The 23,905-nt window shown below is 43.0% G+C and overlaps 1 protein-coding gene across 2 annotated transcripts in view; it reads left to right on the top strand.

Moving 5' to 3' along the window:
- The window catches only part of WNT7B (Wnt family member 7B), a 33,983-nt gene extending 15,451 nt beyond the window's left edge, over positions 1-18,532 (top strand). For both annotated transcript variants that reach the window (XM_053462727.1, XM_053462726.1), the window contains exons 2-4: positions 5,350-5,576; positions 14,913-15,184; positions 17,730-18,532. In XM_053462727.1, the coding sequence (XP_053318702.1) occupies positions 5,350-5,576; positions 14,913-15,184; positions 17,730-18,209 (979 nt within the window). In that variant the 3' untranslated portion in view covers positions 18,210-18,532. The remainder of the gene's footprint in view (positions 1-5,349; positions 5,577-14,912; positions 15,185-17,729) is intronic.
- The last annotated feature ends 5,373 nt before the right edge of the window (positions 18,533-23,905 follow it).

Genomic DNA, 23,905 nt, shown 5'->3' with positions numbered 1-23,905 from the left:
CGGTCATTAAGAGACAGCCTCCTGCTATTGTGCGGATGAAAAGGTTGCGTTAAAGAAAGTGATAGTAAAGATTGTGGATCTCTCCTTCTTTAACCGGGGTCTGCGTCACCCCCTATAAACCCATCACCCATCTGCGATAATTTGCAGCATGGGGGTCACCGGACATTTTTATTAAGACCTGAACCCATGACCTCATAATCCTATTGCGTGTGTAACGCCTGCCGGGTCGTAAAATACCCATTACAGACGGGTGAGCAGCTTTAGTGAATGCGAGACCTCAAGTTACGACTTATCCATTTGTCATTTCGGGGGCCGATAGACCGATAGACCTCTCCGTCCCATTCATCCGGGTTGGAATTGCTACAGTTTGTGGGAAACCCGTGAAAAAAAACATGAATCAATGGGCGAAGTGCTAATTAGTAGCGATCTCAGGACATGCGCCGTAACCTTGTTCTAAAAGGTCAGAGGTCGGGATGGCAGCGGTGGGGATAAATGTTGCCATCGCTACAACTTAACTAAAACTTGTAACCCCTGGGCCATTTAAATGTTTCAGGTGTGAAGCCGCATCATACAAAAAGCAACAAAATAATAATAATAATAATAATAATAAATAAAAATAATAATAAATAATATTAATAATAAATAATAATAATAATAATAATGATAATAAATATTAATAATAAATAATAATAATAAATAATAATAATGATAATAAATATTTAAAAAATGACCCCAAATGACCTAAAATAAAGCTGTTAAAAACGTACTGAAAACCCCAGGTATAGCGCTTAATATATTGAGTAAATTACCACCAGAATTAGCCCGGTTTTGTCTCAATCCGGGATAAAATGCCCCCTTACATCCAAATGTAACCACTAAAGGTCTAGTCTAGGGGGCATCCCTCCTTAACGGGGCAGTTTAATGTCCCTGACGTCCCCATTAAGGAAGAATGTATATTAAAGGACTCTGTGAGTGACCCTAACCCTCGGTGAGTGCTTTAATATGAATTCTTGGCTGAGAAACTGCAGCTCTGCTGCAGCAGCTGCCCTCCTCCCCCATGGCCTGCCACTGATTGGCTGTTTCAAGCTGTGTGGGTGTCTCTGAAGGTTGAGTACAATGAAAGATCCCGTTACTGGCACCTAGTAAGAGAATATTTGAGTACCCCGAGCCGTCAGCTGGCGAGCCCGGGGTGATGCGGCACATTCCGGAGTGGTAAGGAATCCGGTGTTCCGTTACCCCTCTCCGTGCCAGCCGGCTGACGATGCCAAGGAAACCGGACACTTGGAAGAAACGCTGTTAAAAAGGATTAAAGGCTTAGGAGCCGGGGCGCTTATTATATTCCCCTGAGTGGAGCAAATTGGCCCTCACCGGCGACCTGATATTATCCGCTAAGTGGAGAAACTGCGGCAACTTCCTAAAGCTGACGGAGAGAGAGTCTGTGCTATAAGGAGAGTCATTTCATAACGCGGGGAGTTACCTTAATGTATTTACATAGAAACTAACAATCTCACAGCAGATCGGCCCCATCCGGCCCCCGTCTAGTCACCCTTTTCTCCTCACTGTATTACCCTCTACCACCTCTGCGGGGAGGCTGTCCCACTTATCTACCACCCTTTCAGTAACCAGAGTTTCTCCTGCTGTAAAGACTCAAACCTTAATCAGTCGTTGGTCTCGTCTTAGATTCAGGAGCCGTATGTCTATCCCATGCATGTTTATGTTCCCTCACTGCAGTTAAGGAGTTAATAAAATAAAAAAGGAGCAGACTTGTGAGTAAGCGCCAGGAGTAATCATAGCGGAGAGCGAGCCGGACCCGAAAATCCCCGCATTTATCAACATTCTTCTCTACGTGTAAATATTGTGTAATTTAAGGCTGAGTTTTTACATCATTTCTCACCATAACCGGCAAAAGAGAAATTAAGCAACATGCGCGGCGCGGTGACCGACCCCATCGGCGTTTAACGTTATACCGGCGGAGCGAGTACCGCATAACAATACCGGGGAAGCGGCAACAACGCAACACTGTATCAACTGCAGAACAAAGGGGGTTTAAAGAGGGCACCTAAAAGTGGTTAAAAAAAAGTGATTTTGAGCTCCACAAAAACTGGTATATAGGAGAGAATTCGGCCCCCGTCTAGTCGCCCGTTTCTCCTGCTGTAAAGACTCAAACCTTAATCAGTCATTGGTCTCGTCTTAGATTCAGGAGCCGTATGTCTATCCCATGCGTGTTTAATCCCCTCACTGTATTACCCTCTACCACTTCTGCTGGGAGGCTGTTCCACTTATCTAACACCCTTTCAGTAACCAGAGTTTTAATCTGATGGGAAGGGCAATAAATTAAGAAAACGAACAAGCGTGGCCCTCACAGGAATCCGGAATATAACCGCATTGGCTCCGTCCGTCGCTGCTTTCGGGGTGGAATTTTACAGAACTCGATGTTCCATCTTTTATTATTTACCAACCCTGTAAAAGTTATTAATTGTTTTTAAACCAAGCTGGACGGCCAGATAACTTTGTGAAATATATATCAGGAAATATCTCCAGATCCCGATAAAAAAAAAAACGAGACGGCGATGGCAGCTTCTTATCGCCCCGCGAATCATTCCGGCGATGAGTCAGAGATAATCCAGTCCGCGATCCGCCGGGAGACACCGCGACCCCGAATACACTGCGAGCTTCCTTATCATAACGCTCGCAAGGCAGAGCTCGCAGAATACGTGGGATTTAAAAACGTTCATTTACAGTTTTCCTGTAAATTTGAATTCAATTATTTATATATCTGCGCTAAGTTTGGGGTCACTCAGCTGTTTCCATGGAAACAAGGAGATTTTTGGCTGTAACATAATTACAAAAGGGTTTTCTAACCATCAATTAACCTTTTAAACTTAAACTTGGATCAGCAAACACAACGTGCCATTGGAACACAGGAGTGATGGGAGTGATAAAGGGCCATTGGGACACAGGAGTGATGGGAGTCATAAAAGGCCATTGGGACACAGGAGTGATGGGAGTGATAAAGAGCCATTGGAACACAGGAGTGATGGGAGTGATAAAGGGCCATTGGGACACAGGAGTGATGGGAGTCATAAAGGGCCATTGGGACACAGGAGTGATGGGAGTGATAAAGGGCCATTGGAACCCAGGAGTGATGGGAGTGATAAAGGGCCATTGGGACACAGGAGTGATGGGAGTGATAAAGAGCCATTGGAACACAGGAGTGATGGGAGTGCCAGCAGATCAGCCTCCATTCGACTGTCTAGTCGCCCGTTTCTCCTGCTGTAACGACTCAAACCTTAATCAGGCGTTGAACTCGTCTTAGATTCAGGAGCCGTATGTCTATCCCATGCATGTTTAATCCCCTCGCTGTATTACCCTCTACCACTTCTGCTGGGAGGCTGTTCCCCTTATCTACCAGTAACTGTAACAATCACTATATACGGCAGAGCTTTCACTTTTCTAATCTCTGTATTGATGTTTAGATCAGAGTTATTCCGATATAATCTGTTATCTTTACCGCTTAATGCCATTCGTCAATCGGATCCCTGTTCCCAGTGTTGTGTTTTCGGCGTCAGTTGCTTCTTTTGTTTGTGGAAATTCCCAGGTTCGGAGCTCCCCTTCCCGCAGCGCTTTGGTTGCACATAAGTCTCTCTTTAGGTAACCCCCCCCCCAAACACAACTCCCCGTCTTCGGAAATCTCGCGTCTGGGTGATGAATGGCTCGTTACGGCTCCACTACATTAGAGACGCACAAAAGCCGCCTATCCGCTTAGGAAGTGTTTTATGGCGAGGCGTTAATGTATCGTGACACCGTGATAGTTATCGCTTCGTTTGTCTGTCTCGGAGAGGTTACGGAACGATCGTTATCAGACGGCCGCCCCGCCGTAGATGTTCTTTTCCTTTCTTGCGTGTCGCGGCAAACATGTTTGGAACGGTCCAGTATCTCACCATCGAATGAACGCTTTACGGCTGCTGCAAATGTGGAGGCCGCCATGTTTTCTGGGTTTAAATAGGGTGCGGTGGAGAGCATTATAAATGGCCACGTGTGCTACCAAGAGGGGCAATTAAAACGGACACTAACACAGCGGTGTATTTACCTGCCTTTGCCCTGGGCAGCACCCCCAGCCGCCCCCTGTGCGGGCACCATCTTTGCTACAGGGCACCAGGATATGACATCATACCCCGCCACTCCAGGTCTTAGTTATAATACAGTCTATGGAGGTGGTGCCGGCTTGCAGATCTCCTCTGTAACCGGCCCCTTTAAGAAGCAGCACTCCGGGGGTCCCGATCACCCAAAAGGGAAATCTGCCCCTCGGTTTTGCAGAAGGAGTGACTGCCCCCCAGGGCTAGGCCTAGTCTGCCTAGGCCGGGGTACGTCCATACCGCACCACTTCTCGGGGTCTCCGGGTCACTGCAGAGAATCTCTAGACACGCCCCATTCCCCGCCCATTTCACCTCTTCCCACAATTTGTATGCGTCTGGTGCTGGCCCCGCATTCAACATAACCGGCCCCGCCCACTGAATCAGTGGAACAGACCACTCCCGTCTCCAGACCCGCCCATTGACACCAACGGCAGACCCCCCCACCTGCATCCCGAAATGGGGGGACCTCACTAACTTATTAAGATATTTTGGTATAGAAGCTGAAGTGGGCCTTGCTCCCATGAGCTCGCAATCTATTTGACCGAGCTTTGTCAGGTGAGGATCCGATCGTCGGGTCTCATCGGTGAGGGATAGGATGGAAGCTGAACGTTATCCCGGTGTCTGAGGACACTCTGGATGCTGAAGGCCTCTTTATTTACCGGAAGGGGGTGAGAAATACTCTAGGTGGAACCGGCCGGTGAGTTTGTTGTGCCCAGCGCTGTGTACACTGACGCAGCTTTCGCAAGCGCTCCGTAAAGAGGATTCATGTCGTTTTAAGGTCTCTCGTTGTCACAACACGTCCCGAGCGCCGACTTAATCTGTTTCTTCAGCGCCAGACGTGACTCTCCTGATGGCTGTTGAGCTACGTTAAAAATATCTGTAACAACAAGGCGAGAATGGGTGTTTATCCGAGAAACCCAAATAATAAAGAAATAATAATAATAATCAAACAACTTTCTAATTCATTAAATAGGAAAAACAGGGGAAAAATGGTGGTTGTGGTATGAATTGTTGAAGACAAACTTTTGTCTTCTGAGACTACAACGGGACGCGGACTGGCAACGGCCAATGGGACCTCTGCCTGGCCCTGCTATGTTTTATCGAGTTAGAACGTTCATGTATGATATTGTTGTTACGTTGAACTGGAGATCCAATGTGATCGCCCAAGCTTTTGCCCTCTTCGTATCTGATAGCTTCTTTTGATTTCCTCTAGAGCTTTGTCATCCGTGGTGGCGTTGGGAGCAAATATAATCTGCAACAAAATTCCAGGCCTGGCACCACGGCAAAGAGCCATTTGCGAGAGCCGCCCTGACGCCATTATAGTTATTGGCGAAGGGGCACAGATGGGAATCAATGAGTGCCAGTACCAGTTTCGCTACGGGAGGTGGAACTGCTCTGCTCTAGGAGAGAGGACGGTCTTTGGCCAAGAGCTTCGAGTAGGTAAGCAATTCTCTGTTTGCGGCTTTTACGTTGTCCTGTCCTTTATACCCAGGCCTGAGGTCTTCCTGCTTTCGGTCGGAGTAGGGGGGCCGTTCTGTGAGCCCAAACCCCAACCCCACGATATTAATGAATGTGTTCGGAAATACATTGTATGTGTCTAGAAGATTCTAGAATCGGTATTAGAATAAAACTGTTTACTGAATTAATTTCTTACTAACAAAGAAGCACAATGCGAAGAGATGCATTACAGTCAAACCTCTCTGACAGTTGATGTTGTATGAGTTCTGTCACTATGGCAGTTGGTGTTATAAGTGAAATGTCTCTGTAACAGATGAGTTTATTAGACTTCTGCCTCTGTAGCGTTGGACCTTCTTATGAGAACTCCAAGTTTGTAGGAATGAATATTATAAGACCGTTATTTCTTTGGCAGTTGGAGTTACGAGTGCATTAGTCCAGTAGCAGCTGATCTGGGAGTCCTGTCTCTGTGACAGTTGGTGTTTTTATCACTGAAGCAAATGATTTCATGAGAGATCTGTCTCTGTAGTGATTGGCCATTATTATGCTAATTCCATGTTTGTTGGATTGAATATTATGAAACCGTTGTTTCTTTTGCAGTTGGAGTTATGGAGGTTGTTTTACTCCTGCAGTTGGTGTTATGTAGCAGTTGATCTGAGAGCTCTATCTCTGTGACAGTCTGTGTTGTACAAGTTCTCTCACTTTAGCGGATCATTTTATGAGAGGTCTGTCTCTGGGACAGTCGGTGATGTACACGTTCTCTCACCGTAGCATATCATTTTATGAAAGGTCTCTTTGACAGTTGGTGTTGCACGAGTCCCATCACTGTAGCAGATGATTTTATAAGAGGGCTCTCTCTGTAGTGACTGACCTTATTATAAGAGCGCTATCTTTGTTTGGAGTGAATAGTATGAGATGCATGTTTCTTTGGCAGTTGGAGTTAAGAAGCTTTATTTACTCCTGCAGTTGGTGTTATTCCTGTAGCAGTTGATATTCTCCAAGCTCTGTCTCTATGGTGGTTGGTAATACGAGTCCCTCTCTGTGTTACCTTTCTTTGATATTATAACATATCGATATATTTATTTAGTGAACATCCAACGCATTAAAATATATTTGGGAATATTTGGGGTTATTTTTATAGTTTAGAGCCGGGGGGGTAGTTGGATGGATGTTTGGAGGAAGCAAACACCCCCCAGTCTGTGTCAGGTTTTAAATAAGCTTCAGAAACACAAAGAACGGCAGGAAAAACAATGTCTACATTTATGTACTTAAGATAAGACTTAAAAAAAATAGCCCGTAGACCTCCGCTGGACGAAAAAGCCCATCAAAGGCCCCCCGGATTACCCCCCCCCCCCTCCGGGGTAATGCACGCCTTTTATGATTCCGGGGAAATTTTTTGTCCTATTGACAATTTCTGCCTGGGGTTATATAGAGCGCGGTTACTTATCTATCAGAGCGGAGGTGAGGCATCGGGCAGAAGAATGTATCGCTTTGGTTGTTTATGCTGAGATCTTTCGACATCAATTTTTAAGTAGCAATTTTCGGGAATTGTTACAGTTCGTGACCCCTTCCTCCTAGACGCTGAAAGGTAGCAGCCGTAGGCTCAGTAATCCCTTCCGCGTCCTTTTTTTAGTTTTTTTTAACCAAAATATTGAGAACGTCGGTGACTTATTATTATTTATTGTCGTTTTATATAGCGCCAACCTATTCCATAGCGCAGTACAATGGGTAGGTGTAAGAAGATAAATCAAGCGTTGGGTAGAGGAGCATTTCCAAGGTTCTCATCAGGCGATATATTTATGCCTAGGTCAAGGAAGGACAGGCGACAAAGCCCCCAAAGCCAAAGTATATCGTCATGATAAATAATTCCAAGGAAATGGTAGATTTTTACGTCTCAGGAGCTCAAATCTCTACAACCTCCAGTAGATCCCCAAGGAGAAGTCTTCTTCTCCATGGTGGGGTCTGGAGAGGAACCCTCAGAGAACTCCATGGTAGATGGTTAAGTGCTAGCTCCCATGACCAGACGCCCCATAGTACTCTGTTTGCTCCAGACCTTCGTGGGTAGTTGGGGCAAAATGACCTGTGAGCCCCGAATTGAAGTTGCTAAAAAGGGGGGACTCCATTTTTTAGGTCCGCTCTAAGAAAATGGATGATTTTATTCACCTGATGATATAAGGAGACTATAAAAGCGCAACTATTATCCATTTTTGGGTAATATTGTAATTTTCGCTCTCAGTCAACAACCCAAACGCTGTTCCAATTCTCCTTCTATTATCAGAAATGTAGGACGTGGAGCGCCCCACCGCTGGTGGCCCCCACCCACATCAGGAGCCCCTTTAAAAAAACTGTGGCCCCTGGTTACAAATACCCAACGTACCTATTAAGAAGTCTAGGCATACTTAGATTTAAACCAATAAGGACTCATCCCAGGTGTGGTTAATTTACCACCAACCCAGGCTGAGGCTGATGGGAGTCGTGTGCGGCCAGCAGCTGTGGGGTTCGGGTTTCTGGACCCCGACGTGTCGAATCGCACAGATGGAGTTGAAAGCCCGGACTCGATTCCCACTCAGCTGAATGACAATCGTTAATAGCGCCGTTTGATACGAGCGCGCGTTACTGAGTGTCATCCCGCGACTCCCTTTGATGCGTTTCCCGAAATGATCCGTCACTAAGCCGTCAGGTGACATCTGCGCCCCTCACTCACCGCCAAGCTGGAAAGAGTTTGAAGACGGTGCCCAGCCGCCCATCCCGGGACCCAAACACAAAACCCTTTCATCTCCTGAGTGCAACTCCTTGTTCCTCGTTAACGAAGAAGAACTGACGCTCCATTATTTCCTAATGACACCCACAGAAAGGATATTCGGCCACCGCGGCCAAGCTCTTGCCTGTTCACGGTGCAACCTGCAGGCTGCCGGTGAAGGTCCTTAGCTCGAGGACACACAATCAACAAACCTGCATCACAAAGTTCTAAAGCAGAAGCTGCAGCAAAAAGTCCACCAGAAATCTAAAAAAATGGCCGTTCACGCAGGATTAATAATATTTTTTTATATCGCTGCTTCTCGAAAGTCCTGTTGCGGTCCTCCAGTCCCCCAATCAAAGTAGTTTATATATTAGCTGACCGCGGAATTCTGATACACGGCTGTAACTAGAGATAGACGCTTTGCCCCCCCCGAAGATACAATGTTTCCATCTGTTTATAAACAATGTTATTTACAGCCGCTTTACTGTTTTATATAAATATATTTTTGTAAGTAATCAGGAAGTGTCGTTATGATGTCATAGCCGTCTTCGGTTGGGATAAATGCCCTCTGTGAAAGCTTGCAGGCAGCTGGTTGCGGAGGCCCGGGGAAGGAGGGTGCTATGAGAGGGTGTGAATTCGGAGCTAACAGGGTCTGGCATTAACCCCGTTGAACGGATTATGACAATGCTGACAACTCAGGAAGATCACACGGAACGGAGCGGAGGGGCCGGGGGGGCCGGGGGAGCTTCCAACAAACATCAAAGAGATTGTCTGCGGGCCGCAACAAATGAAAGCCCCTCTCGCATTGTTTTCATACCGAAGCCCCCCTAATGCTTAGCTATGCTGTGTTCATTTACCCGCTACGGGGCCAGAAACACATGCAGAGTGTCAGGGAACGTAGTGACTGCCTGGCTTAATACAGCAGGATTTCCCGGGAGCCGTAGAGGGAATGTTTCTTCTTCTGTTACGAGCTTCGGCTCCTTGTTATAGAAGTGGACGTAGCCGTGTAAATGTATTCTTCATGCCATCTGAAAAAGAGACTTCTGAGGTCCTGGAAGCTTGTGTAATTTTATATCTTTTCTTTAATGTTGGCCCAATAATAAAAAAAAAAAAAACCCAAACACCCGCTATTACATCATAGAATGGAAAGGTTACAGCATAACCTCTTGGCAGCTTTAGTGTTGGTCGCTGCCTTTTAACCCTTAAAGGGGAACGGCCACCACTGCAGCTTTTTTAGCGGAAATTAAGCTTAAATAAAATGTAATTTTTACATTTTTTTTAAAATTGTATTTTTACATTTTGGAAAAAAATTCAGAAAAACAGAAAACTTGTCTGCCTCCTGCACCTTTACAAAAACTGCCTGAACCAATCAACCCCAATCAGCAACTTACCAGAGGAGAGATAACAGAGAGGGATATAGAGGAAACTTATAAAAAATACTCCTTTTCCATAATTATAGAAGACAAATTCATGTTCCCTGCTGTTTCTATACACATTATCGGGGCTTTTAGGGCTGTAGAACCCTGCGATCCCCTCATACCCAGCAAACATTCTGACCTCCTAGAAAAGAGGGGCAACAGGGGGGGGGCATCAGGGGGAGGAAAGGGGGAAGCAGGGGTTTAGGACTGGCCTGGTTTAACAGGGACTCTAGGTAGGTACGCATACTCTCTCACTTTACTTGTAGCTACCATGTACTTGAATTTGCCCGATTTTGACCCGGTACTGGTTCTAGGTGCCATTTATTAGGGGGTAACTTTGGTTCTGTAAAATATTCCTCTTCAGGCTTTGCTGGCTCTGAATAAAGGAAAGGTGGATTTTTGCCGGCGAGCCCAGCTGCCGATTGTTAACGTGAATTACATAATGAATTGCAAACCACGGCAGCCAAAAAAACAGGCGTGTAAATAATCCCGAAAACAAAACTCATTTCATTTTCCTGCCCGCAGGATTCCGGGCTCATTGTGTTATAAATGGCATGAATGCCGGCCTTGCCAACCGCGCTCGATGAGGTGTATCCCAGAACGCTGCCTGCGGCTCGTTTACTATACACGGGGATTTTCATTCCAGAAAGCATTAAAGGTGTATGAACTATAAAACAATGTTTTTTAATATTTTTAATACCAGTTTTCCACCCTTTATACGGTATATTTTTTCCTCCCCAGCTATGTCTTTTTGTCGGTGACTTGACGGAGGTCCAGATACAATTTTTAAATCAGAATTACCCAAAATATATTTACCCTTTAATATAAGGATTTTTTTTTTCTTTTACTGACCATTTAAATTGCAATTCCACAAATGACCACTAGGGCGTTAGAATGCACGGCCGGGTTGAAAGAACGTACTTTTGGGTTCATGTAGACTTTTTTTTTATGCCGATCAGAGTGTGGATGTCTGGCCGTGTGTCACAATTGGTGTATTATACCAAATTATACCCCCACAGTACTGTGCCATGAAGTCAATTTGCCTTCTTGCCTCTGAAATGACGCCTCCCTCCCCAGAAGCCTCCGCCATCATTGTGATGGTTGGCATGGTGATAAGACGTTGGTAATGGTACCAGTTGTAGGAGCCAAATCTACAAAGCTTTCAATGAACTCCTAGGCTAGGGAACCATTATTATGTCATTGCGTAGTCTGGGCTGTATTTAATATGGGGTAAATGGGGCAGTTGCCTCAGGCTTAGGGGCAGATAAAAACTCTCTTGGGCCTGATGTGTTTGTGCTCATTAGTAGGTTACATAAAGGATGGAGGAAAAGGAGGGTCATAGTGTTTTGGGCTGCTTCCCACTCGTATGAATGCCTATGGTCCTAAAAGACATGGTTTTGGTCAAACTGTCCGTATTTTCAGTGGGTGCCTCCATATCTCCCAACTGTCCAGAATTCAGAAGGTACCTCCATATCTCCCAACTGTCCAGATTTCAGTAGGTTCCTCCATATCTCCCAACAGTCCAGATTTCAGAAGGTTCCTCCATATCTCCCAACTGTCCAGATTTCAGAAGGTTCCTCCATATCTCCCAACTGTCCAGAATTCAGTAGGTGCCTCCATATCTCCCAACTATCCAGAATTCCATGGGCATGGCCATAATTTCCAACTGTCCTGAATCCACCTTTTCTGGCTATATCTCTCATTTCTCCAGGTGTCTGTGAATGTGCTTGGATGTGTGGGTTCTTGGCGTTCCTTTGGGTTCAGGGCCTGCGCAGCCTTTGCCCCGCAAAACCCCCCCCTCCTAGAGTCTTCCTAGCATTCTGTGCCCCCCCCCGTACGTCGTCTCGATGTATAATGAAACCCGTCTGTTAATGCTGAGCTCATGAGCAAAATAGAAACTCCGAGGGCAGACAAAACGGAGCAAGTATGTGTTGTGTCATAGTCAGTGAAGCACTTCAGCCAGACCCAAGCAGAGCTTTATCCATGCGCTGCCGGCGCACAATGGCTTTCACGGGGAGCGCTGAGCCGTGAAAGGGCTGTCTTCTTCTTTTGACTCTAGAATCTCGCTAATACTTGAACTGTGCGCCTTCTCTTTTGTTGAGACGTTCTTGTCTGTTGAGCGACTCAATCTCCGAGCCGCATCCTTTGACTGTACTTAACGAATGTTACGAGGAATGCGAGTCTGGGGGGCTTCGTGCAAAGCTGGGGGGATCTGTCCCCGTTTCCGTATCATTTTGTTGTTGTGTTTTATATATATAATATATATTTCGTTTTCATCAAAAGGAAAGCGATCGGTCGGTTGGTTCGAGTTATTTTACACAACAATGCCGATTCCTGAGATTTTAGTAGAGAAATACGGTGAAAGGTCAGGGCCGGACTGGCGAATGACGGGGCTGTCCTGGCTCTTTGGGGACCTAAATTTGGCCATCGTCAGCCACCGGCCCACAGGGAATTTGCCTGGTGTGCCAGATCGCCAGTCCGGGCCTGGCGAGGGTCAGCTTAGTACGGGGGCTGCTAGGAAGTCAGCATTGGGATTGCCTACTTTGTAACGTTCTGTATCAATGAACACCAGGTTCATTCTGAATTAAAAGAGCGACTGCGTCCTTTACTGTGTCGACTAACCGGCATGACTAAATTCAGATAAGGCAACTACTTAGCTGAACCAATCAGCAACAATTACCAGCTTAACAATGGGGAGGAGGTAGCTTAATGGGGAGGAATAATCATGCGGCTCCTGAGAACAGTTAAGATGGCCGCTTCCATCATTTCCAATTGGATTTGGGATTGGAGCCGGACTGCGATGGCTTTAGGCCCAGTGGCTTCCAAATGGCGAACTTGTTACGCGCTGCAGGACCGCGTCCGCCGCTAGACCGCGAATATCGATAAATGTTGGTCCGGCCCGGAAATTCCCGCACCGCACTCCAAATAATTTTCGCCCTTTGGCCGTTACAAAGGCATCACGAAAAATTCCAAAATAAACACGGAGGAGCTCAACCCCCCCCCCCAAAAATAACATTCTAATTCCGTAAGCACTTTTTTGGAAAACAAAGTTATTAACGATCTGAAAGCTATGATAACAAATCAAACGCAAATATGTCATCGAAACCGACAGGAGAATTCCCGGTGATCTAATGAGAGCCGGCATTGGATTATTTCCGCTAACACCCCCGCCGGAAGAACCAATCCCACGGCAGAGCAAAAAATATCGTTTTCATTTAAATTCTAAAAAAATTTCATTTTCATTTAAATTCTAAAAATTTTCATTTAAATTCTAAAAATTTTCTACTAAATCCAAATTAATTTAATATTTATATATATATTTTATAATATTTATATCTAAAGCATTTATGTAAAGTATTGGTAAAAAAAAATTCCACTTTTCCATCTTTATCCCGAAAGCAAACAAAAAATATGAACAATTTTCAGCAAAACACCCGGAAATTTGTATGAATACAATAATAATTAATAATAATGAATTAATAAAAAACAGGATATGTGATTTCTTTTTCGTTGAACTTTCTAAAGTCAGAATGTGAAACTCGTTTATTTAACTGCTTACGTTTTATTTTTTGGGGGGATTTTTCTTTTGCTTTGTAATTCATTTCGGGCAGAAATGATCCAAATGCCTATGAAAAGGCACTGATTCTGTGGCTTTTAAGTGGATAGAATCGTGCATTTTTATTTTAATGAAATTCTTTAGCTTTTTGCAGATAAAGTATATTTTGGGATAAGTGGATTTTATAGACGCCATGTGTTACCGATAAACCTCAAGTCGTAATCCTGATCAGTGTCACTTAACTCTGTTACATGAGACTGAATATATAGGGATTTATTTTAATTATAAAATATAATATATTATATTAGTCTTTCTAATCTGTACCTCCTACTATGTTCCAACATGGTAGTAGGTAAGTGGAACAGCCTCCCAGCAGAGGCGGTAGAGGGTAATACAGCGAGGGTATTAAACATGCATGGGATAGACATACGGCTCCTGAATCTAAGACGAGACCAACGACTGATTAAGGTTTGAGTCATTACAGCTGGAGGGGACTAGACGGGGGCCGAATGGGGCAAATTAAATCTGCTCCTCGCAGCGTTCGGCTCGGTTATGGGGAACGCGTCTTTGGCCAGCGCAGAGATATTTGACATTTCTGTGATACCAAAGTCATATTTTTATGTTTAGCGTTTGATGAGGAATCCTGGAAAATGATGTATAATGAGGAGCCGGGGGGAATGCGCACAGCCGACCGCCCCGCGGACGCTTTCTGGCAGCGCGATCCGACTGTCAGGATTTGGCTCCTCCGATGATTACCGAGTGTAACGGGGGAAACGTTTCCGTCCTATCCTTGGATGCTTCTTGAATAATTCAGGAAAGTCGATTCATTGCGTTGACAAGTGGGCTGCTTGTGCTCGTTCTGTGAAAACGAAGGATATGTTGCACGTTGTGCCCTCTAGATAGACGACAAGGTTGGCTGAGTGTTTTGGGATTTATTGTGCACTGTGGGTGATTTTCATCCTCTCTCCCCTCCATGTAAGATCTGTCTACATTCTCCATCCATTTTTTTTTATTCTCTGTGCCTGGCGCGTTTAACCAATTTCCCCTTCCGTGGCACCGTCTCTACTGCTGATGTAACGACACAGGATGTGACATCATATCCCGGCGCCCTGTCATTTAAGGATGCGCGGTGGGCCGGCAGGCATGAATTATGGAGGCTGGGCCAACTCGACACAGCCCTCCGTAGGGTTAAAGGGCCTGTTGGGGGAGATCGAGCTCCCTTTTAACCCTTGAGCAGTGGAGCTAGAGGGAGCTTGATCACCGTTGGCTCGCTGTTACGCCCGTTTATGTCACTGCATAGCCCGTCATTATTCGCTTCTGTAGATTAATGACTGTGATGAGAGGTAGGGGCTCCCCCGCGGCTATGACATCACTTCTTGCTTGTGGGGTTCTCTTAGTAGTCTTTGAATGATGAGAAGGATTTCAGATATTTTTCTCATGTAGAGATAGAATGTAAAGAATTTGCTCCCAGTTATGTTATTATTACGCATGTTTTTTTTTTTTGTGAAACCTGTAAAAACGTAAAAAAAGTATTTTTTTTTAAATAACCAAATCGAAAACGATTTCATCAAAGTCAGACCCATTCATCTCGTTCATTTCCCCCGCAGGTAGCAAGGAAGCGGCGTTTACGTACGCCATTACCGCAGCCGGCGTAGCTCACGCCATAACGTCGGCCTGCAGCCAGGGCAACCTGAGCAACTGCGGGTGCGACCGCGAAAAACAGGGCAACTACAACCAAGACGAGGGCTGGAAATGGGGCGGCTGCTCGGCCGACATCAAATACGGGATAGAGTTCTCCAAGAAGTTCGTGGACGCCAGAGAAATCAAGAAGAATGCGCGGAGGCTGATGAACTTGCACAACAACGAGGCCGGAAGAAAGGTATTCTGGGTTAGGGGACACTGAGGTTGTGTTTGGGTGGGACGAGGCGCTGGTTTCTGGTCTGGATTTCGTAAAAACAAAACTTTCCAAGGTCCGACCTCGATTTTTGGCGCCACTAAGAGTTGCTAAGGTCCCCCCCTCCTCTCTTATTAATGTCCCATGGGTTCCAAGGACAACGATGTCCTTCAACCACCAACCTTGCCAGTCTTCAGAGACAACTCAACAACCCTCGTAGGCAAAGCCTATGGATTGGATACGTTTATGGTTACGGAGAGAAAAATAATTAGGAGAACATGGATTATTCCCAGAGTATCCCAAGTCGTCCAGATACTTCTTAGTTGACCAAAGTTGTTTGTTGAGTGAGATAAAAGATCTCAGAGTTCCGAAATGGAACGTTGGGTGACCTTCATGAGAAAGCGCGCGATTCCACGAAGAGACCTGTCCAACGCAGATCCCTCACCTTCAGAACAGCCAGGAAAGGGTTTAATTGCTACGTTGTTTAAGCTTCGAAATGTTAAATTATGCTCCGAGGGTGGGAAGGAGGGGGGGGGGGCGGACGACTCCAGTATATAATGTAGAGAATGCCAGTCATTTGCCTGAAGCGAACAAGCTGATAAGGAACATACAATTATCGTCGTGGCAATATAAACGTGTCACGGCAACAATATTTCCTGAGTCGGATACTGTAAGAATTACAAAAAAATGTTACTCCAAAATGCCCATTTTTGAATTCTTGCCCCCAAAATGCAGAAGCATTGCGTTTAAGCTTTGTGTCCTTTTTTCCAATGACATCAAAGATCATCTGGAGAAGAATTCTGGGGTTTTATCTCTTTTTTTCTACGTTGGCCTGCAAAAAAGTGGACCAACTTTAGCCAAGGACGCCATCTTGTCTTGGACCAACATGTCCATTATCCTTATTGAGACATTTCTGGACTAAAAAGAGATTTATTTGTACGACATTGAATGATACTTTGTGATGGGTCGAGGCCATATTTTAGGAATTCTAAAGTGTGGAGCTCAACGTACTCAGCCTGTCCGGGGGATTTATCGACCTCCCACCCTCTTAGCTCTTCCCCCGACCACATTACCGTCTTTTAATAACTTCTCACCCCAGTCCGTTTGATCATCGCCGGGGCGATCCCGAATATTTTCAAAATATATCATTATCATAAATTGCCATTTTCTGAAATGAATTCCAGATAGAATCCCTGACAGGGATTTTTTTTTCTTTCTTTTATTAGGCGAGGGTTGAGGTCATCATAACGTTGATTGACGTGTAACAGAAAGCTGTTATTTAGTGTCTACGTTGCAGCCGCTTTATAACATCTGCTCCAAGAATGTGCCTTCCCCCAATAAAATAAAAGAACCCAAAGCCGTTTAGGAAATAGCGCCCCAGTCTGGGCTTCGTGTATTAAAGTCTCGCCTAAAAAAAAAAAATTGAGGTTAAATAATCAATAAAAGAAATGAAAAAAAATCTGTTTTTTTGGAGACCTTCCCGTTGCTACAAAGTAACCGCGATGTTGTAGAGAATTTTTCTCCCGATCTCCGCGAGAGTTCTATGAAATCCACTCACCTCCTCAAATGGTTTTTATAAGTAAACACGAAAAAAACCTTTTAGATTGCGCAACGTTAAGATTGTCCGTGAAGAATGCTGGCTGCGGTCCCCCGAGGCTTTGAGGAGAGGATGGGAATTCAGCTTTATGGATTGACGGGGAAGCCATTCAAAGCCTTGGGTAGTTGATTAATGGATCCGTACCCAGCTAACGATGTTTCAATCTTTAATCAGGAGCTCCCCGGCAGAAGCTGGCGGACGATCCGCTGGACGGGGCCCAGAGCTTGGATTTCAATGCGAAAATCTTTTCGAGAGTAACCACGGATTTTTATCCGTATCCTTCGTGCGTTGTCAGGAATGACGATTAAGAGGCTGCCAAAACCCAGGCAAATATCACTTAAACCGCACTGGGGGGGGGACTGGGGTGTCAGTCCATGTCCCGATCAACTACAATTCCCATTATCCATGGAATGTGGCAAACAAGTATTAGGAGGATTAGTCATGTGACTTTTGTTGTTCTGTTGGCCACAAGACACAAAAAGATATATTTTGGCCGATTTTTGTCCACCTTCAATCTTGGCCCCTTTATGCCGCCTACCCCCCCCCCAAAAAAAAATGTTGGAAGTGGCACCACTTTGTGCTTTAACTTGCATGGGGAGGAAAATCCAACCTAAAATACCGTGCATACTGGACGGGAACGACCTATTTCACTTAGGTTTAATATAATTAAAATTAGCTTTAAAAATTTTAATTTAAATTTAAGGAAAAAATAAAATAGTATATAATAGTATATAATCAACTTTATGAAAGAAGGAAAAAATGGAGGGAGGAAAAAAATGGAGGGAGGGGTGGGTTCCTGCAAGGATTCCTATAATAAATCCTGTTTTTGGGTTGATATACAAAAAAAATAACTTTTGACTCATTTTGCTTTTCTCGTTATGAAAATTAAATATCTCCCCACTCATACGATGCGTTTTTTTTTTTTTATTACAGGTCCTTGAAGAGCGGATGAAGTTGGAGTGTAAGTGCCACGGAGTCTCGGGTTCCTGTACCACGAAGACCTGCTGGAACACGTTACCCAAATTCCGGGACATCGGCTACATTCTAAAGGAGAAGTACAATAACGCCGTCTACGTGGAGGTGGTCAGAGCCAACCGGCTGCGGCAGCCGACCTTCCTCACGGTCAAGAAGGTCAAGAGCTACCTAAAGCCCATGGAGACGGACTTGGTGTACATCGAGCGCTCCCCCAACTACTGCGAGGAAGACAGCGCCACGGGGAGCGTGGGGACCCAGGGGCGGCTTTGCAACCGGACCTCCCCGCACGCGGACGGCTGTGACCTCATGTGCTGCGGCCGCGGTTACAACACTCACCAGTACACCAAGGTGTGGCAGTGCAACTGCAAATTCCACTGGTGCTGCTTCGTCAAATGCAACACATGTAGCGAAAGAACAGAAGTATTTACCTGCAAGTGAAACGCGCCGGCGCCGACTAACAAGAACACTTACCTGGGACCACTATGGCGTCATTTTGCACACGTTTAATGGTTTTCTTTCAAGGAGGAAATGAATGCTACCTTTCCCCCCCACTCCCCCGAGCTTCGGACAAGGGGGGCCGCTCGCTCAAGGACCTCGTCGCGTCGATATCTCCGAGCTCTTCTTCCGCAAAGGGAGAAAAAAAAAAAGCTGTCTCCCTTTCATTTCTCATAAAGCTATGTGGACTTTGTAGATATATTAAATTATACCTATTATTACCGAACGTGTTAGAACGGAGAAAATAATAATAATTAAAAAAAAAAACAGCAATTTTTTTTTTTTTTTTTTTTTTTTTTATTACGGACCAAAATGATCAAGATCGGAAAGAAAAAAAAAAAAAGAAAAAAAACTCAGCTATTGGTTAATATAAGTACAATTTATATCTTCCGCCAGTTACACTGGAACTATTATAAATGGACGTTACAAGAAAAAAAAAAATTATTATTATTATTTATGTGTTAATACGGACATTTTTCTGAGCACTAACGGGTAGCTTGTGTCTTAATTCTTTACTAAAGTTAAACTTTTAGGTATTTGACTGTTATGATGATTCCTGTACATGATGATTTCTAAGTATTTCTGTGCTACTGAGCTCTTTGTGATATAACTGGGTCTTAAACTTTATATTTTTTTATTATTTTGATAGCAAAAAAAAAACAAAAAAACCCTGAATATTATTCCATAAGCAGGCATTAGATAGATGCTGTTTGGCTACTAACGAATAACTAGTTGCTAGCCTAGAGGAAAGCATTTGGTAGCCCATTCCCGGTCACACTGTACGGATAGACACCACTATCAATTTTATCAAATATTTTTCCGGAAAGTGTAATTTTTTTTAAAAAAAAAAATGCTGCTTTATATATATATTTTTTTTGTAATTAGAGCGATTTGTTTAAATAAGGCAAAGAAAACGTCTTCTTCGGCCGCTATACCTGGAGTTAAAAAAGTCTCAAAATATTCAGCCAGTAATAGTCCGAATAATTAGGAAATTTTGTTTCTAAATTCAAACAATGTTTTTAATGTGGATTCTAACTTACAATAAAGGAGAACTTTAATGATTAGACGGGCGGACTCATTTAATGTTATTTAACGATAATCTGGGGGGGGGTTACATTTTTTTAAATAAAAATCATATGAATGTGCTTTCTAGAATAAATATATCTTAAATCTTTTACTTTGAGATCAATCTTTATATATATATATATATTAAATATGCCATTATATTATTTTTTATTATTATTATTTTATTTTTTATTAATATTATAATTTTTCTAAAAATATAAGATTTAAATAATCATTTAAATCTTTTCTGTACCGATAAATGTTGGGATTTATTTTTTTTGCCATTGGGATAAAAACATCAGAAAAGGTTTGTACAAAGATCAATGTAATTATAACTCAAATTAAGCTGCTTCCAATTGCATTTGCTATTGATTTTTTATTTATTTATTTTTTTTTCTTGGCCCCGAACCTGATATGATCTCTTATCCAAGTCAGGATATTTAAAGATATAAAAAAATTGTAAGAGGTCTCCCATGATATATGTCACACGTTCGTTTCAAACTGACTCAAAAAACCCCAAAAAATTAAATAATAATAAAAGAATAAAGTGGTCCATTCATCTTTCTATATTAATTTATGGTAAGTAAGTATCTCTTTGGTTGCTAATAAATTACAAATATTTTATTTATTAACAAAAATATATATATAAAAATATAATCTTCAATAATAATAAACTTTGCCAGGAAAAAAAAATTATATATATATATATAAAAATAAAATAAAATGTAAAAAAAAGAAAGAAAAAAAGAATATATATATATATATATATATATATATATTATTATTGTTTTATTATTATTATTATTTTTATTTTTTTTTACATTTTATTTTATTTTTTCTACTGATGTGAAAATATAAAACTAGTTTCCTTTCAACTTGAATTGCGGTAATATTTTAATTTGTTTTAGTATAGAAAATGTGTATGTTTTAAGGTAAATATAAAATGAAGTATCCTGGTTTATCTATAAATTCATTTTATTAAATTAAGTTTTACTAGTTTCAGAATATTTTACTAAAAAATAGACTTTCTCTCTTCTTTTTTTAAATTTCATTGAATGTCAGTGAAGGAGTTTAATCGCTAATAAGCTTTCTCCTTGCTATCAGCGCTATTCATCTTGCTCATTTGCATGCTGAATTAGCATACGGTACGGTTTTGTAAAGAGGAAAAATCCCGTATAATTGTTTTTTCTTTCTTTGCTGCTTGTGGGAATATCGTCAGGGAAACAAAGGCCGCGGGTCTTACTGTATACGATAAGAATTCGAAAAACAAGAGTATTCATGGTTTTTTCCTAGAACATCGGTGCACTTAGAATGTAAATGTTTGATTTGCCCGATTATAGAGCAAATTTGCATTAGGAATTGGGAAGCGGGCTAAGTAAAACCCCACCGGGGGCTATTTCTCCGAGCTTACAGGCATCATACCTGCCCCATATTTTTTTAGCTCACAAAGCCGGCCATTTCCCAAAAAGAAGCCTTGTCTGGGGCAGTTACTTGCGGAAAGTGGGGGATGGTGGGGGCAGTTAGTTTTCATGGTCTCTATGAAAACTGTATTCTTTGCTAAATTCTCTATTTCTATATAAAAAATATTCTCGTCTGTTTACGTTGACATGTTCGGTGAACGCACACTTCCCAAGTATCACACTTTTTGGAGGACAGTCCTGTTTTGAGGGGAGTGTACCAAGTAGAGATAGCGGATACTATTAAGGGTATTCAACCGTCTGAGTGCGCTCATAATCCAGTTGAGCTCTTTGGGAGTCAAAGAATAAAAATGACACAGAAAGGGGCCGTATACGGACAGCTCGTCCGTGTGATGTAAGAAGTAGGGGTTAAAAGCAGGAATTTGGATAGCGACATTTTTAAAATCCACACTTGAACTGAAAATGTCTTAAAAACAAGAAGCTGCCAACAGATTACAGCAGGAGAAGAACCCCCCCCCCCCCGAAGAAAGGTTAATTTTATGACTTAGAACAGAATTTTTATTTCTAAAAAGAAAAATATACCTGAAAAAATAAAAATAAATAAACAAAAATATATATTACACATATATATAATAATAATATAATATAATATAATATATACAATATACAATATATATATGGCATTTTTGTGTTGTTCCTATACTTTCTATACAATATAAAATGTATGTTTTGTCATAAATGATTTTCTTTTGGGGGAGAAGTCACCAAAAAAGACACTTATTTTTTTTGGTTCTTTAAGGAAATGAATTCAGTTTCTGCAATAAAATGCAGAAAATATATACAGAGGGGGGAAAAAGGATATTTACGAGGACAATAATTTGGCAGGTCACTAAAAAGTTAAAAAATAAATATATATTACTCATATATATTATATATGAGTATAAATAAATATCCTATCCTGACGTTCGCTCTCCTCCGTCCCACCCCTAGAAAGGCTGCCTTAACCAATCAGCAACAATCAGCAACTTAGCAACGGGGGAGAGGTAACTTAATGGGGAGGAATTACCATGCAGAGCCTGAGAACAGGGAGTTAGCAAAGAATACGTCGGCTGCCATAAAACCTCCCGAAATCCCATCGTAGAGTCGCGGGAAATTTCTTGCTAACGGAGGAATTCTCTCTCTATGTTTTTACCGATCTATTGTATATTCTGATAATGTTTAACCCCCCCCCCGACTCTTACAACAATGACTCACAGAGTCCGAGGATCATGGATTCACACAAAGACTTTATTTATGACATCACTTCCATGGAAACCGATTGTAATGACAAAATAGAGGGACACGAGGTCATCACAACAAGTCACATTTAACCGCAGACAGGATGGTGGAGAGACGAGGAAATCAAAATATTGACCTCAACGATCAGCTCAACCGGACATCGAGCAAATAACCCCCAGCGCTGTATACAGTAATATAACCCCCAGCGCTGTATACAGTATAATCCCCAGCGCTGTATACAGTAATATAACCCCCAGTGCTGTATACAGTAATATAACCCCCGGCGCTGTATACAGTAATATAACCCCCAGCGCTGTATAAAGTAATATAACCCCCCAGCGCTGTATACAGTAATATAACCCCCCAGCGCTGTATACAGTAATATAACCCCCCAGCGCTGTATACAGTAATATAACCCCCAAGCGCTGTATACAGTAATATAACCACCAGCGCTGTATACAGTAATATAACCCCCCAGCGCTGTATACAGTAATATAACCCCCAGCGCTGTATACAGTAATATAACCCCCAGCGCTGTATACAGTAATATAACCCCCAGTGCTGTATACAGTAATATAACCCCCGGCGCTGTATACAGTAATATAACCCCCAGCGCTGTATAAAGTAATATAACCCCCCAGCGCTGTATACAGTAATATAACCCCCCAGCGCTGTATACAGTAATATAACCCCCCAGCGCTGTATACAGTAATATAACCCCCCAGCGCTGTATACAGTAATATAACCCCCAGCGCTGTATACAGTAATATAACCCCCAGTGCTGTATACAGTAATATAACCCCCGGCGCTGTATACAGTAATATAACCCCCGGCGCTGTATACAGTAATATAACCTCCAGCGCTGTATACAGTAATATAACCCCCGAGCGCTGTATACAGTAATATAACCCCCAGCGCTGTATACAGTAATATAACCACCCAGCGCTGTATACAGTAATATAACCCCCAGCACTGTATACAGTAATATAACCCCCAGCACAGTATACAGTAATATAACCCCCCAGCACTGTATACAGTTATATAATCCCCAGCGCTGTATACAGTTATATAACCCCCAGCGCTGTATACAGTAATATAACCCCCAGTGCTGTATACAGTAATATAACCCCCGGCGCTGTATACAGTAATATAACCCCCAGCGCTGTATAAAGTAATATAACCCCCCAGCGCTGTATACAGTAATATAACCCCCCAGCGCTGTATACAGTAATATAACCCCCCAGCGCTGTATACAGTAATATAACCCCCCAGCGCTGTATACAGTAATATAACCCCCAGCGCTGTATACAGTAATATAACCCCCAGTGCTGTATACAGTAATATAACCCCCGGCGCTGTATACAGTAATATAACCCCCGGCGCTGTATACAGTAATATAACCTCCAGCGCTGTATACAGTAATATAACCCCCCAGCGCTGTATACAGTAATATAACCCCCAGCGCTGTATACAGTAATATAACCCCCCAGCGCTGTATACAGTAATATAACCACCCAGCGCTGTATACAGTAATATAACCACCCAGCGCTGTATACAGTAATATAACCCCCAGCGCTGTATACAGTAATATAACCCCCCAGCGCTGTATACAGTAATATAACCCCCCAGCGCTGTATACAGTAATATAACCCCCAGCGCTGTATACAGTAATATAACCCCGTCATGTGATATTTTGGGTGACTTTCCCGGCTCAAACACCACACTGAGCTGATGCTTTATGGCAAAGCTAATGAAGTCCGTTCCTCCATAGACTTTCATTAGTCAGAGAGTCCGGCTGGGTGGTTAAGACTGATCCATTCACAGGCAGTATGATAAGGAGTCGGGGGGTTTAGTAGATCGGGGCTCAGATCATACAAA

This window comes from Spea bombifrons, chromosome 4 (genome assembly GCF_027358695.1).
Source record: "Spea bombifrons isolate aSpeBom1 chromosome 4, aSpeBom1.2.pri, whole genome shotgun sequence".
Classification (NCBI taxonomy): Eukaryota; Metazoa; Chordata; class Amphibia; order Anura; family Pelobatidae; genus Spea; species Spea bombifrons.
Note: the sequence above shows the minus strand (reverse complement) of the source record. Positions and strands in the feature narration are given on the sequence as shown.